This window comes from Solanum stenotomum, unplaced genomic scaffold (genome assembly GCF_019186545.1).
Source record: "Solanum stenotomum isolate F172 unplaced genomic scaffold, ASM1918654v1 scaffold15503, whole genome shotgun sequence".
NCBI classification, from domain to species: Eukaryota; Viridiplantae; Streptophyta; class Magnoliopsida; order Solanales; family Solanaceae; genus Solanum; species Solanum stenotomum.
Window position 1 is genome coordinate 23,015 of NW_026023589.1, and position 18,843 is coordinate 41,857.

An 18,843-nucleotide genomic window follows, 5' to 3' on the forward strand; every position below is an offset into this window, starting at 1 on the left:
TATATATATAATTATCTAACCGATANATAGATATCTAAAATGTTAAAGATAAAACTTTGATACAAACACAAACGTATAATTTCTCATCTCTCCTTTTTTCCATCATCTCTCCCTCGCATCTCTCACTTTATACAAACACAAATGTATAATTTGTGTTTGTGTTTGTATAAAACGAGAGAGACTGTATATACAAATACATATCTCTCTGTCCTATACACTTATAATTATACAAATACAAATCTTCCCCTACCCAATTTTCTTTTGTCTCTATCTCTCTCTCTCTCTCTCTCTCTCTCTCTCTCGGTTTATATAAGTATAATTTGTGTTTGTAATAAAGCGAGTGAGATTTGATATAGGAATCTCTTAACTCGATTCAATTGTATATGAATTCAAAGTTTATGCAGATATACAAACACAATCATTGATACATATTTATATAGTAGTTACATATATATATAATTATCTAACCGATATACCTATACAATTCACCTGATCTCTCCACTCTCTGCCCTCTATCGCTCCCAATCTCGCTCACTACTCTAACCTAACACAGAGAACATATACATATACAAACACAATTTTTCATAGACACATACGAATTAGTGTCCAATTTATACAAATCGTCGTGATTTATACAAATTAGATGATTCATAAATAGCAAAATTATTGCTATATAGCACTAATATGATTTTTATCTTTGTTATTCTTAAAATTGACTCTTTATTTTATATCCTATATCACTTGATCCATATATATTAAAATGAATTAGATATAAACCAATAAAAATATATAAACAAACGGGGACAAATATACACTAAATTAGATAGTATATTTAAATACCAAAACCACATGTTAGTGGTCCTAATTAGCAAAACAAAGATTACAAATTAAAATGTGTGCAATGAAAATTCAGTTAAGTTTAAGATAAAAAGTATGAGGAGAAAAATCAACGAGGTGACCGTTCTCGAAGAAAAAAATCATCACATGTAATAATACTAGTAAAGAAAGCCCGGGCGTTGCCCGAGCCCAACATTAATAAAGTTATATTGTTACTCTCTCCGTCCCATATTAGATGATAATCTTACTAAAAAAATGTTTTTCATATTATTTGAGCACTTATTAAATTAGGATAGAATTAATTAATTCTTTTCCATTTTACCCCTACAATTAATATGACCATTCCTATATTGTATTTGTATTTTTTGTAACTCATTTCAATGTGCATTGATATAAACAAAGGGCAAAATGGTGAAGTCTTCCAATGTATTAATGATTTCTTAATCACCGTGTAAAGTTGGAAGTGCCCATCTAATATGGGACGGCGAGAGTATAGTTTATGTATTGTTATAAAATTAGTAAAGATTGTTATAATATATTTTGCTCATAAGTGAGCTAATATAAAAACTTATTTGCCATTTGTCTTTTTAATTTCAATTTCAAATAGCAAATAAATGTAGCGATAAGATTGAGGGTAGAAATGAAACATGTCTTTCTAAATTTAAGTAAAAATAAACAGAGTAGAAGTAACATTAGGGTTATCGATAGGACGATTCATTCGGTTATTTTAAAAAAAAATATATCATTCAATTTTTCGGCTATTTTATAATGTATAACCAAAATTAAAATTTTAAAATCATCCCAATCCTAATTTATNTCAACAGGAGGCAATTGGTAAATTGGTAAGTTAGTGATCTTAGATGTGGGGAGAGGAAAGGTTGATTGTTTTTACTAATAATTTAATACATTTAATCACATTAATCATAGAGAAAGAATAACAAATTTAAGACATTTAACCACACTAATTATAGAGAAAGAATAAAAGATTAACCAAAATATTTAGTCATTAAAATTTCAAAAAAAAAAAAGAAGAGAGAAAAGATAAATGTGTTTTTTGGTCATGGAAAAGTGTCACGTCATCTTGTTTATATTTAGCTTTATATTATATTCAAATCGATATAGATTTATACCTACTAGAAATGATAATTTAATTTCTTTTTAAAAGGTAGGTGAAACTCACACGCGGATGCTAAAGTTGATGAACAAATGAAATGTTGGCATGTGACAATTAGATTAAAATCTATTTTTTTTTTAAATGTAACACTAGTTAACTTAAATAATATGAAAGGCATCTGAAGAAAAAAAACACACATAGAACTTAAAAAATAACTATAGTTTGGACATAAATTAAGACTTTATAATATAATTTGCTTAATTATGATGTGTAACTATATATTAGATGGAGGAAAGAAGCAAGTGAGATTGGAAAAAAGAAGAGTCAGGTGAGCAAAATATGGGAGAGTGACTTTGGGCATTGGAAAGAGGCTCAACCATGGCTCATTTGGTAGCTAGTTAATGTTATATAAAAATTAATTATAAGGGAATATGTATTATTTTATGCAAAATTTTATATATTTCACATTATGCACAAAAGAGTATATAATTTCTCTCATGACTTATATCAATATTAATTATACGAGTTTCTAAATTACAAATCAAACATAATATTTATTTTATGCATATATAACTTACCTCCTAATTTCTAACTACCAAAAAGAATATTATTTATATATGATTTAATACTTGTATAATTCATATCTAACATAATTCAATATAGTGATTTAATAAATTTACTTGGGAGATTTTTATTTATTTTTCAGTAAATTAGACAGTATATTTAATTATCCAAACCACGTGTCAGTGGCTCAAAGGCGGCAAATTACTACATGTGCAACGAATAATCAATTGGGTCCATACATCTTCATATAGGGAAGGCAACTGGTCCAAATGTGTTTGTCCAAACGACAGTACAAAATTAATATTTACTAAATGACAAACACTAAATAATACCACCAAAAATATCCTTATAGTGTAAAAGATGTGTTGATAGAGGGAAAATTAGGTGAAATGACAAATATTTATATATATTATTTAATATAGCTATAGTTTCTGATATTAATGATTCAAGTCTATAATTTCTTATATTTTGTTAATCAGTTTCTAATTCTATAAATTCAGAATTTATAAAATTCGGTTCTTGATTTTATAAATTCAGAATTTGTATATGCTTACTCTAGCTATTTGTATATGATTTGTTGATAAATTGAATTTGGATAAGTTATGAAAAAATCATAATAAATTACCTTATTTGTATACTGGCAAGCGAGATATACAAATGGAGTCTTGAAAAAAAATCATATATGTATAAAAACAAAATTTGTATATACTTACCATGTTTGTATATAGGCAAGCAAAATATACAAATGGGTAAACGGAATATAAAAACAAAAACTATCAAAGTAAACAAAACTATAGCTATTGAGCGTAATTAAACAATTTGTAACTATGAAGCGTAATTAAGTTTAATCTCTTTGCTATTTATGAAAATTTCTCATAATAGAGAGGGCTTAACAAAATAATTATACCTACTAGAAATGATAATCTATCTTTTTTAAACGCGGGTGAAACTCACACATGGGATATTATAGCAGATGGACGAATAAAATATTGACATGTGGCAATTGGATCAAAATGTTTTCTTAAAATAAGAAGTAACGTACACTATTTAACTAATTCAAAAGAGAGAGGCGAACAAGATATGAGAGGAGAGAAAGACCGCGAGGGAGTGGATGAATACATGCATGTTGTATTTGTCGGATCAGATTATATCACGAATACAATCGATTTGCATTAACAAATATAATTGTATCAAGTGCATATATTTATATCACATGTTTGTGTATTCTTTTATAATACCTTGTAGAATACAATTGATACAATATTATATCTCTCATTTGTTCAAGCATACTGAAAGTTTAGGTATGAAATTGAAGAGGTAGGTGAGGTCTTCATCATCTCTCGCCTAATTTTTATCAATGATATGTTCCATTTGTACGAGGCAAGAGATAAAGAGAGAGGGGATGAGAAAGGGAGAAAGGGAGAGAGGAGATAGAGAGAGTTTGAGAGTAAAGGAAATTTTACTATAACATCCTAAATATAGTTATATAATGTATTTTTTTAATATAACAGTTGTGTTTAATAAATACATCAAATATTTACCTTACTGTATAATTATTTTAAGAAAACAATAACTTTTCAAATAAACCCAAACATGAAACCTATTCTTCTTCTTTTTCCCAGTATACCATCCCCCACCTACCCCAAATTAAAAGTTATTTTATTTGAGATACTTCTCAAAGCATTTTTAAAATCTCTTTTATTATTCGAATACTGAAATTTAGTACTCGTTACTCATTAAAAATATCAATGGATAGATCAAAATATCTAAATACTTAAATTTAATATTTTATTGTCTTGAGACAATTTTTTCAAAAAAATAGAATATAATAAATTAGAACAAAAAATAACATAACCTATAAATAAGGGAGTACGAACAAAATTTATTAGAAACAATAAACTAGTTTTCGTTGGTGTTTGCCGTACCGGAAGAACGCCAAAATAAAACAAAAAATTGAGGTGATGCTGATTTGTGGGCCCTACACTTTAATCGTCTTGAACTTTTGACCTTCGTTTTGTTTTTATACGAATTTTCGCGATCAAAAAACCAAACTTGTTAAATTTAAAATTTTACCTATAAAATAAGCGGAAAATAAAAAAAATTAAGACTACCTACCTTCGATATCATTTTTGTAATTACTCGGTCCCTTTCATGTGACATCAAAACAACCTTAGAAATAGTAGTACCTATGAAAATAAATACTTCTTCTGTCCCATTTTATGTAACACTATTTAATTTAGCATGGCGTTTAAGAAATAAAGGAAAACTTTTAAAATTTATAGTCTAAAACAGTTCTTAAATGTTTGTGTGGTTGTAAATCATTTCATTAAGGGTAAAAGATGAATTTTAAAATTAAATTGTTTCTAGTTATAGCAAGGTGAGATTATTTTTGAGACGGACTAAAAAGTGAAGGATGTCATATAAAATGGGACGGAGGGAGTAAATAATTGTAGTATTAATACTCTCTTTGTCCCAATTTTTATGACTCAGTTTTTTAGTCAGTTCTAAAAAGAATAATATATTTGATAACAATTTAACTTTAAAATGTTTATTTTACAATTAATGATAGTTTTACTTTATTTTGAGTACAAGAATATATATATATAAAGTGCATAAAAATTAGTAAAATTGAGAGTTCTTATTAGTATAGAATCTGTGATTTATTTTAGACCGTAAATTTCAAAAGAAAAATTCTTAAACCCCGTAACATGTCAAACTAACTCAACAAAGAGTACCATTTTTGGGCACCAGAAAGAGGCTCAAGCATTCAATAAATTACCAAACAACACCAATGCATTGTGAGGATAGTTTGGTAGCCAATTAATCGGTTTGGGGCTAAGTTATTTACGCACTAAAATCATGTATAATTTTTTTTATTTTAGTTGTTATGATTTTCTTTATGTCAATCCTAAAAATAATACTTTAACATAATTTTATATTTAATAAAAATTTAATTTTAAATACTCATTTACTTTGGTAAAATATTTTATAAATATTCAAATATTTATTATTCAACTTACCTAATATTGCGATTGATTTGTAATTTAAAAACCTCAATAACTAATATATATTATATATGTAAAGTTACATATTTTGTTTATATATGATATTTTGTGCAACATTAAAACAAATTTATTCATATCTAATATTATATTATTAGTATACCTACCTAACAAGCACATGTCAAGTAGCCCCCAGTGTGAGAGAGAGAGTGAGAAAGAGGTAGTTAGAATGAGGCCTTTAATAATAGAGAGTTGCTCGGATGGTAAGTACATCTTATTTCAATTCAAAAATTGTGAATTTGAGTCACTAAAATAGCAAAAAGGTTGAAACTCCTAAGAACGGATAAAAGAATAAAGAAAAAGGAATGAGACCTTTTAGAAAGGGACCACAATTTATCAAAGTACATATTGAAGTCTAATTATTTCAAATTCACACCACAGAGGGCCTTATTCAAGAGAGAAGCGTTTTCTATCAAAAAAAAAATTGTATTGATCTCTGATTAAAGAAAAAAACAACCTTATCCATTGAGCCACATCGTTCGGGAGTGGACCACAACTTAAGTGGTACTACAAGAACACGAGATGTGAATAGAAGAAAATATGCAGATTTGTTCAATCAATAGAGCAAAAAATGTCTAGACCACACAGTATAGTACACTTCAGCCACAGAATCATAGGAAAATTGTTTAATTACGTTTTATGTTGTGATTTGTTCAACTTATATACATAATGGATGTTTGAGAACACATATATAAAAGAAAATTATAAATTTGAGACGAAAGTGCATTCTAGGAATACTTCAACATTATTTATTCATGTTCTTAATTGGTTGACATACTATAATCTTAGTGTTTAAATAAAATTTCTTGATAAATTTAAGAGATTATTGATGCATTGAAGCTATTTCGATATGTAGCATAAATTAACCCACAAGACGATTTTCCTTTGTTTGATATGTAATGTAGTACTTAAAAAATTACAATTAAAGAAGAAAAATATGAATTATAAATTAAGTAAAATTGGTCAAGTTGAATTATTATTCTTTTTTTAAGCTTATTTTAGTTTAAATATTTTTCATTATCCACTTATTTATTAACTTAATTTATTTTAACTCGTTCATATTTAATTCAAATTGCTCATTTGACTCGGAGTTCTTATACGGTACGAAACAATTATGAATCTTCAGCCGAAATCATTCTCAGACTAATTTAACAATGTATTATTGATAAAATTTAAGTTATAATACTTGAAATAATTTTTTTAGGAAGAAATTTTTTTATTAAATATTATGCATCAATACAAAATTTTATTTTCAGGGGACAACTAATGGAAGAGAACATGGATTTGTTGTCGATATACTATCAGACCCAAAAATATAGATACAATATAACTAGAGCTGTAAAAAGGGCCCGTCCAGCCCGCCCAGCTCAAGCTTCGCGGGCCAAGGAATTTGAAGGGCTAGGATGGGCCTACCCTTCATTTGGAAGGACTTGAAAATGCTCAATCCAACCCTACAAGGGCCGAAGGCAGGGGCGGGCTAGCTCTTTCTTTTTTTTCAAACTTATAATTCTATACATCAAGAAATGAGTAGATTTTCAAATCAAATATGATAAACACCAGCAAAAAATCTTATAATTAGCATATATCTTGCATACCAGATACACGAGCGAGATAAAAGAGTGACAAGCAAGATTGGAGGGAGTCGAGGGTGCGAGATTTGTCTATGTATACTAGATACATGCGAATCTACTTGGATAGAGTGTATCTAGAACAAATTAATCTAATTTTAAGTCAATATATTTCGAGATACATGTAATTGAACATACCAAAATCTAGTAAGATTCATAATATTACAACATAACATGTATTTAAGTAATTAGATTATATACTAGTGAGATTATTGTAAGTTACCCTTGAATAAAAAGTTTTTGCCTATGGGACGACCCCGATCAAGCCTCAAGGGCCAAGAGCTTATATAGGCCGGGCTTATAAGCCCTAGTTTTAAATGGGCTTGAAAAATTTTATCCCAGCCCTACCTCAATAACAGGTGGGGTTGGGCTAAGCCCATTTTGACGGCTTTAAATATATGACAACTTGTGCTTTATATATATTTTTTATATATATAAAATTTATTTAGCCATAATATGGATTTTTTTTAAAAAGTTTATCAACCTTAAAGTATATTAGTTTTTTTTTTTACCCGCAGTCTTATCAATACTTACTTAATTACTTTAATCATTTTTTTTTATAATTTTTTTTAGTTACTATTATTTTGACAAAACATTTTACTATTGAAGATATTTTGAGAATAATTCTAACGAATCAATATGACTAGATATCAACCCAAATTTTAATATATTAAAATAATTAAAAAGATCAATAATCAATCTAACTTAAAGAGATTATAATAGCATCATGAGCTAATTTAATCACCTCTACCATCTCAACCGTCATCAAGCATTTCTATGAGACTATATACTATATTAATTGTGTCGCATGTAGGAATTTAATAAGAATTTGTGAATTGCTCTTATTTTCTAAAAAAGAATTTCAACTAGACACGCATGTCCATTTTACGGTTGTTATGTGTATGGTGGTAGTTAACATACTATATGATAAAAGAAATAAATTAGGATTTCTTATTTTCAAATTATTTCTTTATTATTCTTTCCTTTTTTTTTTCTTTTTTTTTTTGGGTACAACGATAGGATTAGGTGTAACGTAAGATAGATTTTAAATGTTCTCATAATTTCTTGTACATTGTCTTATTTTTGTATGGTTAAGTAAAGATGACAATCTCTTCTTCTCTTGAAATTTAACGGTCGAAAAATCGATATGAAGCCTGATTTGAGTCACCTAATAACTTGAATATCTTTTAACGTATCTTAAAATAATCAAATTCAACTTCTATCTCCCGGATATCAAGTGTCTCTAGAATATGACTCATAGAAGCCAATTTTAGTTTAAACACACATATATATATATATATATCATCTAATATATGACAAATTTGAAAACAAAAAAAGTATTAGCATGTGTTTGGACGGTTTAACTGCCAGAATAGAATTGGATTGAAATTAAATATATGATATACACCAAACTTGAGTTGTTGTGTAACGATGAGACTGTTTCACCTTAATTAAAGGTTTCAAATTCGAATCCTGAATATGGAGAAAGTTTTGTTGACAGCACCATTCCAAAATGAGCCCTATAACGCGTATTTCATGAAAGCTCCAACCTCCCATACGAACTTAGAATATCGGGTGAAAACCAAAAAAAATAAAAATATATGATATATGATTTCCAATTTACTCTTCAACACATGCCTCGAAAATATTGAATGTGAACATATACTTGCATTGATTATTAATATTATCCCCATGTGTACATGAAGTATAAATAAATTAATTGAAATGAGTTTAAGAAATTAAACATATAGGTACTATTTTTTGAAAAAAATAAAAGAAATCATAGTGCATACTGTTGAGAAGTATGGTCTACAATAAATGAAACTGAAATTTTTGACAAGATGCACAAATGACAAATGTATACTCTGAACTTGCAATTCAGACTTCAGAGACAACTCAATTCATTGATATTGAACAAACTACTCATACCCAAATTAGTCAATTTTTTATTAAGTAAAAAAATGGTTTCTTAAAAGAAAATAATACACTTATTTTGGAAAAATTAAGGTGTTTGATCTTATTTTTCAAAAAAAAAAAAAAACTATACTCATATATTTTTGTGCGGTGAATAGTTTTTAGAAGTTAAAAACAGTTTCTCCCCCTCTATAAACATTTTTGAAACATTTTTCAAGGATTAATTACTGTAAAAATATTGATAAAAGTAATTTTTAAAATTATTTAGTCAAACAAAATTTGTTACTTGACCAAACAGACTATTAGAAGTCCACTTAAGGGTGTCAATTGATATTTCTTCGTTAGAAAATTATATCAGTAGAAATATTTTTTGATATACATTACATGTTGACACCTCTTAGCTTCTTTGTGAATCTACTTATTTATATATTGACATATTTTAATGATAATTCTGATTGTACCACTAATTAAAACAATGAAGCTTAATTGCATTGATCATACCAAGATGTGCAAATAAAATAAAGATAGATATATTACAAGTTATTTGAACACAGAGTGATCTTCCTTTCAAATGGCTATGATTAAGGGTGTCAAATAGGCGGGTTGGGTTGAAATTAGAGATATTAAAATGGGTTGAAATAAAAATCGGGTTGGGTCTTTACCCGCCCAAGTTTACTTTGGGCTCAAATGGGCTAAAAAACGGGTTGGGTCTTGACCCGCTTAATCTCAATAATTTTAACATAATGATATTTAACTTTTATAATCACAATTTGAATTTCAACTCAAGAATTTTTTTTAAAACAAATTAACATAATGGATAGATAAATCCTAAAATATTCATACCTTCAATATAGGAACATATCTTAATAAAGAATTTTAAAACGGGTTGAAATTGAAGATTGAATTGGGCTCAATTGAGGATTCTCTTAAAATGGGTTAGGCTTGAATGAGTTGAGATTGAACCCAATTCAAATTATCTTGAGCCCAACCCTTAAAAATGCGGGCGGGTTGGACGGGTTACCTATGTTTGGGTTCATTTTTGACACCCCTAATTATGACAAATAAATTGGCTTTGGCTTTGGCTATCGAATTTATAAGATCTATTTTCCTTGTCCCATTTTCCAATGACGTGAATGAAAAAGCCGATGACTTGGGCGAGCGCGTACGATGCCTCACTGTTAGTCTAGCCGGCTCGGGCATGTTTGATCCGATTAAATGAGAAAAATTGACCCTAGCTTTTGAGCCTCGGATTTTAAAAGTTGCATCCTCCGAGGTCTTATAAGTTCCTAACCACAACCTTGTGCCTTTCCTATTCGGATCTCTTACCTCCGCCGTGAACGTCCCCCATTGCCTCTGTCTCACACCTATGTACCGCCTCCAATCTCCTGACGTGATTTTCTCACGCGCTACCACCATAGGCCAAATGAAAGACAGAAATTGATAATGTATTTGATGATAAATAGAAGGATCGTCAAGCAAACAAGAAAAAGTAAAATTCCAATCCAACTTACTGTGAAGTGGAGTTAGCATCGGTTTACACTTCTCTAATTTGAAGCGATGAAGAAGTGAAGTAGTATAATGATGCTGAAGTAACAGAAGTCACAAAGAGTTGCGTTTTAATTCAATGCCAAGGAAGTAGTGAAGTTGTCCCAAGTCCTTTATTGAGAATTCGAGACTCATTGAAGAGATGAACTCAGATACAAAGGACTTTGAAAAGCCAAAAACTGTTATATCATCCACTTAGATTAAAAGAATAATGCAATCAGCCCCCAAGTGAAAAATGAACATGATTTGATCTGAAGCACATTGCTTAAATCCTAGATCAAGGAGAAAACGAGCAAGACGATAGATACAAGCCCTTAGAGATTGTTTAAGACCATAAAGAGCACGTTGCAACTTGCACACATAATTGGGATAATCTGGATGCTCAAAGCCCTTAGGTTGACGCATATAAACAGTCTCGGATAACAAACCATGCAAGAACGCATTCGACACATCAAGTTGGTGCATATACCAATTTTTTTAAGAGCCAAAGACAAGACTAGACGCACTATGCTAGGCTTAACGACAAGAGCAAAAGTCTAAAAATAGTCCACCCCAGACTGCTGCAAAAAGCCCTGAGCCACTAAACGAGGTTTAAATCTTTCAACAGAACAATTTTCACAAAACATGATCTGAAACACCCATTTGTTGCCAACAATATTTGCATTTGGAGGATGTGGCACCAAGGACCAAGTTTTGTTATGGACAAGAGCATCAAATTCAGAACTCATTGCTTGCATCCAACGAGAGTCTTTACAAGCTTGAGAAAAGAAAGTAGGTTCGGATAAAATGGAACATATGGAAGCTGGTAAGGAAGGAAGGACACAAGGCTTGAGCGATCCTGTTTTAGAACGAGTGACCATATGTTGAGTTTGAGGATTAACAATAGGTGATTGTGAGGTAGATAGTTGGAGATTATTAGATGGAGAAAGGGTATGCGTGGAAGGGGCAGGAGATGAAATATCTCGTTCAAGAGGAGCAGAGGAGGAGGGATCCAAAGTGGAGACTACAGGTAGTTGAATGGGAGTTATGCTACCAGTTGAAGGAAGAGAATTGACAGAGGTATTCCCCTTATGTAAAGGAGTCTGGAGACTCCTTTTTGGAGGAGGAAGCTGCGAAATAGATGGAGCTTGAGTACTCCTAATTGAAATGTGATCCCGAATAGGTAAAATTGGACTACTACTACTCATTTTTGAAGTTCCTCCAAAATGAATGATATGAACTGGAGAGGTAAAAGACTCAAAATTATCAAAAATAGTTGGGAATGAGGTAGAACTGGGTGAAGAAGTTGGCGGAAAAGTATGAAACATACTCTTAAACGAAAAAAAGTCCTCAACAAAATGAACATGCCGAGAGATGAGAATTCTATTTGAGCAAGGATCCAAACATTTAAATCATTTATGTTTATCATATGAACCAAGAAACAAACATGGTTTAGATCGATGTTGGAACTTAGAGCTCTTATTAAATGCCACAAAGGGGTAACGTAGACACCCAAACACACAGATTGATTTGTAATCGGGGATATGGCCATTAAGTAGTTCAAACGGAGATTTATAATGCAACACTGAAAGAGGGGTTACATGGATAAGAAAGACAACATATAAACAAGCATCACCCCAATAATTAAAAGACATAGACGCTTGAGAAATAAAACAACGAAGAACATTAGCAATATGTCTATGCTTTCTTTCAGCCCTACCGTTTTGAGCAGATGTGTGAGCACAAGAAAAACGATGGGTGATGCCATTTTATTGGAAAAAAGATTTAATTTTTTGGTCAACATATTCTCCACCCATCAGATTGAAAATAAGAAATAGAGGAATGAAAAATGTTTTTAACCATTGCATGAAACTCTTTGAATTTTTCGAAAGATTCAGATTTTTCACGCATCAAATAAATCCAAGAAAATTTAGTATAATTATCAAGAAATAAAATATAATAACGATAGCCAGAATTTGAGGCAACAGAAGAATGCCAAACATCTGAATGAACTAAAACAAATGGAGAATTTGCATTTCTACTAGATAAAGAGAACGACATTCGAGTTTGTTTGCCCAAATGACAAACATCACAAGAATTATTACAAAAGGAAGAAGTACTACTAATCAATTTTCTAGCAACTAAAGAACGCAAATATTGGTGACCAGGATGTCCCAAACGTTGATGCCAAGTAGAAGCAGGCACGACACTAGCGAAGAGACCAAAATTGGAGGATCTGGATGAAACGATGCGGATGGGATAAAGAGATGTATTGTTACAACGGAGCAGTGTTGTATTGTTCTTCTTGTCCTTAACAAAAAAATCAGAATCAGTAAATTGAATAAAGCAATTATTATCAGCACATAAATGTTGAATAGAAAGTAATTTTTTAGCAAGGGAAGGAACATATAAAACGTTCTTTAGAACAAGAGGTTTCGAGGTTGTAGGAAGAATAGATGAACCATTAGAGTTAATGGAGAGAAAAGTATCATCACTAACCATGACCTGAGAAGAACCAGAGTATGGAGCATGAGAAGTAAGGGTAGAAGGATTATTTGTCATATGCGTCGATGCTCCAGAGTTTGGATACCAAAATGTTGGGTGAGCCTCCTCCAAATTCATAGCAGCAAATGATTGAGGAATATTGTTAGCTACAAAAGAGTGATTGAACCTGTTTCTACACTCCAAGGCAGTGTGGTTATAGTGAAAACATAATTGACACTGTTTAGCCGTAGTAAATGGTGGTCATCCCAAAATACCATTAGCAGGTGAAGGATGTCAAATATTATTTTGAAAATTCGACCATGAAGAATTATTAGATCCTCGACCCCTACCATATTGTCCTTTGTTATTCCTGCCACGACCTCATCCATGTGAGTGTCCTTTCGCAGGTTGATGTCCGTAAGGGGATGATGCAGCAGAATTTGTTTGCCCATAAGTTGTCACAAGCAAGACAGAATTAGGATCTGATTCTTCTGAAGAAATTGTACTAATGTGGTCTTCTTCTGTGAAGAGGAGTGGTTGTAACGTAATAAAAGTAGGAAGCGAGCCAGTGGCATTTAATCCAGACACAAAAGTACAATAAGATGAAGGTAGATCTTGCAAAGCCTGAGTGACTAAATCGTCATCCGTCAAAGGCTTGCCAATGGCCCTTAGAGAGCAGGCAATCGAGTGAAGTTGTTGAAGATAATCCTCCATAGAAAGAGAACCTTTCTTGAAATTTTGAAATTTCGACTTAAGATGAATGGAGGAGGAAGAAACTTGATCCAAATGCGGGCGACTTAGTCCCTACATATTATTTTTAAAAATATTTATTGAATTTCTACGTTGGTTCTGTTTTAAGTACATGTATGTTATGCTTTTTGTTTATATTATTATTCTAATGAACTTGAAGATAAATTAAATAAATGTATGAATTATTGCAAGATGGTATGCCCATCACGATAAGGACACGTTCTTCTGAAAATTTAAGAGTCATAAGGGAAATATAATTATTTGATGAGTGATGACCAAGCTATTCCTAGTTATATCTATACTAGATAATATGGCCCGTGCTATANAGTATCACACTGAATCCATAATTTATATTCTTCATGATTTGGCGAAGGACAAAATATTTTTCCCTCTACAACGGACAACAGATTATAACTTTTCAAAACTTTGACAAAAACCTTCTTCCAAGTAAGGTAATTGACATATGTCAATTCGATAGGGACAAAACCTTTGATATTAGAAATTGTTGGAGGGGGAATGGGAAGACCAAGGGAAGAGTGATTCAAGGTTTGTTGAGTCGAAGAGGAGGAAGATGTTTCTGGGGCCATTGAAAAAAAAAGAGAGGAAGAATCGTATATGGCTCTTAATACCAAGATGAAAGACATAAATTGATAATGTAAAAGCATGTGTTTGCTCACCCGCATGACTTATATTTATAATATAGAATAATCACAATTACAATCCTATTACAACTACAATACATAGAGATCAACTCTAACAAGGCCCCTTTATAATTTCCACCTCAGATTCGGACTTTTCATGAGATTCGATTGGAGGGGAGCTACCTAAACTTGAGTTAGGACTATTAGATAATTCGACGTTGCTTAAATTCATAGGTGAAAAATATTCAAAAAAATCGAAATCATTTAAAAGATGTTGCTTTACTGATTCAAGAAAATTAAAATCAGATAAAGAGAACTCCATATTAATATTCTATTTTTTTTTCTCTCTAGATATTTAGATGAATTTTCACTTAGGGTTTCATAAACTATGTTTATTTATACCCTTTGGACTATACATGTAGCGACTTAGTCCCTACATATTATTTTTAAAAATATTTATTGAATTTCTACGTTGGTTCCGTTTTAAGCACATGTATGTTATGCTTTTTGTTTATATTATTATTCTAATAAACTTGAAGATAAATTAAATAAATGTATGAATTATTGCAAGATGGTATGCCCATCACGATAAGGACACGTTCTTCTGAAAATTTAAGAGTCACAAGGGAAATATAATTATTTGATGAGTGATGACCAAGCTATTCCTAGTTATATCTATACTAGATAATGTGGCCCGTACTATATATAAATGGTATGTTTTGAAGCTAATAATCGAGTTGTTGAAGTGATTGTTTGCGTGGATAAAGGAATAAGTTTTTTTATCACAAACCTGTACTTTCTTTGACGTTATTTAAGGTATAATAAGACTACCCACATACAACATTTTTGAAATATTTTATGTTGTCAATTATCATGATTTATAGTATTTTTACGATAGATTCACTTCAAGAATCAGTGGAATTTTTTGTAGTTTTTTCAAAACATATTTTATATTATCAATTATCATGATTTATAGTATTTTTACGCAATTTTTAAATATAAAAAAATTAAAAAATAAGACAAATAAATTAAAATTGATCCAATATATGTTATTTTTGTTGTCTCAAATTTATGTGACACAAATGAAATTTGGAGAGTCATCTAAATTTATTGTGATTTATAATATTTTTATGTAACTTTCAAATAACGTACATTAGTGGTCACTTTGTCCTAATTTATGTGATATGGATAAAATTAGAAAATTAACCCTTTTAAAATGTCTTTCAGATATTTTAAGTTGTTAATTATTATTATTTATAATACTTTTTTGGTAATTTTAAAATGATATGTGTTATTTTTTCTGTCCCAATATATGTGAGCCTGATAGAATTCTGAGAGTCAACGTATTGTATTATATAGCTTTTAAATATTTTAAATTGGTAATTATTGTAATTTTTAATTTTTTTAAGTCATTTGTAAATGTTATATGTTACTTCCTTAATTGGGACTTTTCCATTTGTAACACATATATATAGATATTTGGTGCCCGTGCCAGCACGGGCCCAATAAATTTTTTTTTTGTTGTTTTAATTTATGTGATATAAATGAAATTTGAAGATCAGTCGATTTTTTATATGTTTTCTTAAAAATGTATTTGAAGTTATTAAATAATATAGGTTACTCATGTTTCAATTCACGTGAATAATCATAAATATTTTGAGTTGTTAATTTATTGTGAATTCTAGAAATTTTGACGTTATTTTCAAATAGTACATGTTTCTTATTCTATTCCAATTAGTCAACCAAATTTCTTGTATGATTTAAAAATATTTTTAATTGTTAATTATTGTGATTTATAGCATCTTTTATGTAACTTTTAATAATATATAATTTGTTCAAATTTATATGACAATGATAAGATTTCAAGAGTCAACGCAATAAAAATTTAAATTTTTTAAAAAGTTGTACCTCTAATATATTTTGTAGCTAAAATATACTCTCTTTGTCCTCTTGTATTTGTCATGTTGCACTTTTTGAAAGTCCATTTGATTAATTTTCAAAGTTAAATCAGATTGTATTAATTCGATATTTTTTAAAAAAAAAGTAAATATGCAAAATCTATACAAAAAGTACTATAAATTGTTATTTTTTGCCTATGAATATGATGAAAAAACACATTGTAAAATATTAGTTAAAATTCTTATAGTTTGACTCTAAAAAGGAAATCATAACAATTAAAAGTGCATAGAGAGAGTAATAAATAGGTAATTAAATTTCAAGAAGTTTAGAATAAAATGTTGAAAAAAAGAATTAGAAAAACAACATATATTGAAAATTGAAAACATATAAATAATAAATGGGCCCAAATGAGGTCAAACTTTTTGGCTAATAAAGTAGTAGGTAATTAATGGTGTTAAATTGTCCAATAATATAAATTTTAAAGGTACAACCATAAAAGAAGAATGTACAACACTATGAAGCACGTATCATCCAACACTTGTCATGTGCTAAGTAGTAGATATTCCACTTATTATATATAGTAATATAAAAGGAGAAGAAAAAATGACACATGTCAACACCACAAGTTTTAAAAATTAAATTTTAAATTTTAAAATATTTAAATTTGATTAGTTAGTAATTTTAAATTTAAATTTTAAATTTTTTTAAAATCAATATATTTTGAACTGATTATTTTTAAAAATTAAAAAGTTACCATAGATAATATAACTCTTCTTTATTCTTTTTACTAGATAATGTTGCCCGTGCTATGCACGGGCCCAATAATATAAATGGTATGTTTTGGGGCTACTAACGAGTTTTTGAAGCAATTGTTTGCGTGGATAAAGGAATAAATTTTTTTTATCACAAACCTGTACTTTCTTTGACTCTATTCAAGGCACAATAAGGCTACCCACATACAACATTTTTGAAATATTTTATGTTGTCAATTATCATGATTTATAGTAATTTTACGATAGATTCACTTAAAGAATCAGTGGAATTTTTTGTATTTTTTTAAAAACATATTTTATGTTGTCAATTATCATGATTTATAGTATTTTTACGCATTTTTAAAATATAAAAAACCCAAAAAAAATAAGACAAATAAATTAAAATGGACCCAATATATGTTATTTTTGTTGTCTCAATTAATGTGACACAAATAAAATTTGGAGAGTCATTGAATATTATATATTATACTTGGGCATAAACTCTCTTACGCACGGGCCCAATAACTATTATTTTTTGTCCTTATGTATGTGACACAAATAAAATATAGTGTGTTATTTTAATTTAATATGATTTTTAAATATTTTAAGTTGTTAATAATGTAATTTATAATATTTTTACATAATTTGTAAATACTTAATATATATTACTCCACTTGTCTCAATGTATGTAACATAGATAAAATTTCAAGAGTTAATCAAATGTTGTTAATTGTGAAGATTTACAATACATTTTTTGTAGTTCTCAATAATTTCATATTAAATAATACATATTACTACTTTTGTCTCATTTTATGTGACATTGATAGATTAATTTTAAGAATCAATCAATTTCTTTTTTTGTGTTTTTTTAATAAATAATTTAAGTTATCAATTATCACGATTTATTGTATTTTATACATAAATTTTAACGATAGATTAATTTGAAGAATCAATCGAAATTTTTTATATGTGTTTTTTTTTTAAATATTTTATGTTGTCAATTATCATGATTTATAGTATTTTTACGATAGATTAACTTCAAGAATCAGTGCAATTTTTTGTATCTTTTNTTTTTAAAAATTAAAAAGTTACCATAGATAATATAACTCTTCTTTATTCTTTTTATTCATTTAGAAATAACTGGTTAGATATTTGCATTAGTTAGTAATTTTAAATTTAAATTTTTAAATTTTTTAAATATTTTGAACGGATTATTTTTAAGATTAAAAAGTTACCATAAATAATATAACTCTTCTTTATTCTTTTTATTCTTTTATAAATAACTGATTAGAGGGTAATGTTTAAGTTTTATTGGACTCTTATATTTATTCTAATTAGAATATTTATTTTTATCCCATATATTTGTGAGTATATAAATGGGGTAATGGGGTACGTGTCGTGTAGTTTATTTTTTTAAAAAAATTATAAAAAAAAAACTGTCAAAAAGTTTTTAAAAAAAACTGCCAATTCAAAAGTCTTAAAACTGCCACCCACGTTTAAAGCTATATAATATAGCTTTTAATCTTTTTTCCCAATCTCTCAATAATTGATTTTACTCTCTTTGATTCTCTATTTCCGTATCATTATCCATATTGATTCTCTATAAAAATTTAAAAGTCTTCGATTTACAGAAGAAAAAAAAAGTGAAGTAAAAACTGAATGAAGATCTTTCAA

At 29.0% G+C, this 18,843-nt stretch overlaps 1 protein-coding gene across 1 annotated transcript; it reads right to left on the minus strand.

The window, feature by feature from the left end:
• Positions 1 to 463: 463 nt before the first annotated feature.
• LOC125850227 (ethylene-responsive transcription factor 2-like) lies at positions 464 to 14,849 on the minus strand (the record flags this gene model as incomplete). Its single annotated transcript, XM_049530093.1, has 3 exons — positions 464 to 544; positions 10,179 to 10,537; positions 14,636 to 14,849. Coding segments are annotated over 3 exons (654 nt in total), but the record flags the coding sequence as incomplete, so codon positions are not given.
• Between the last annotated feature and the right edge of the window lie 3,994 nt (positions 14,850 to 18,843).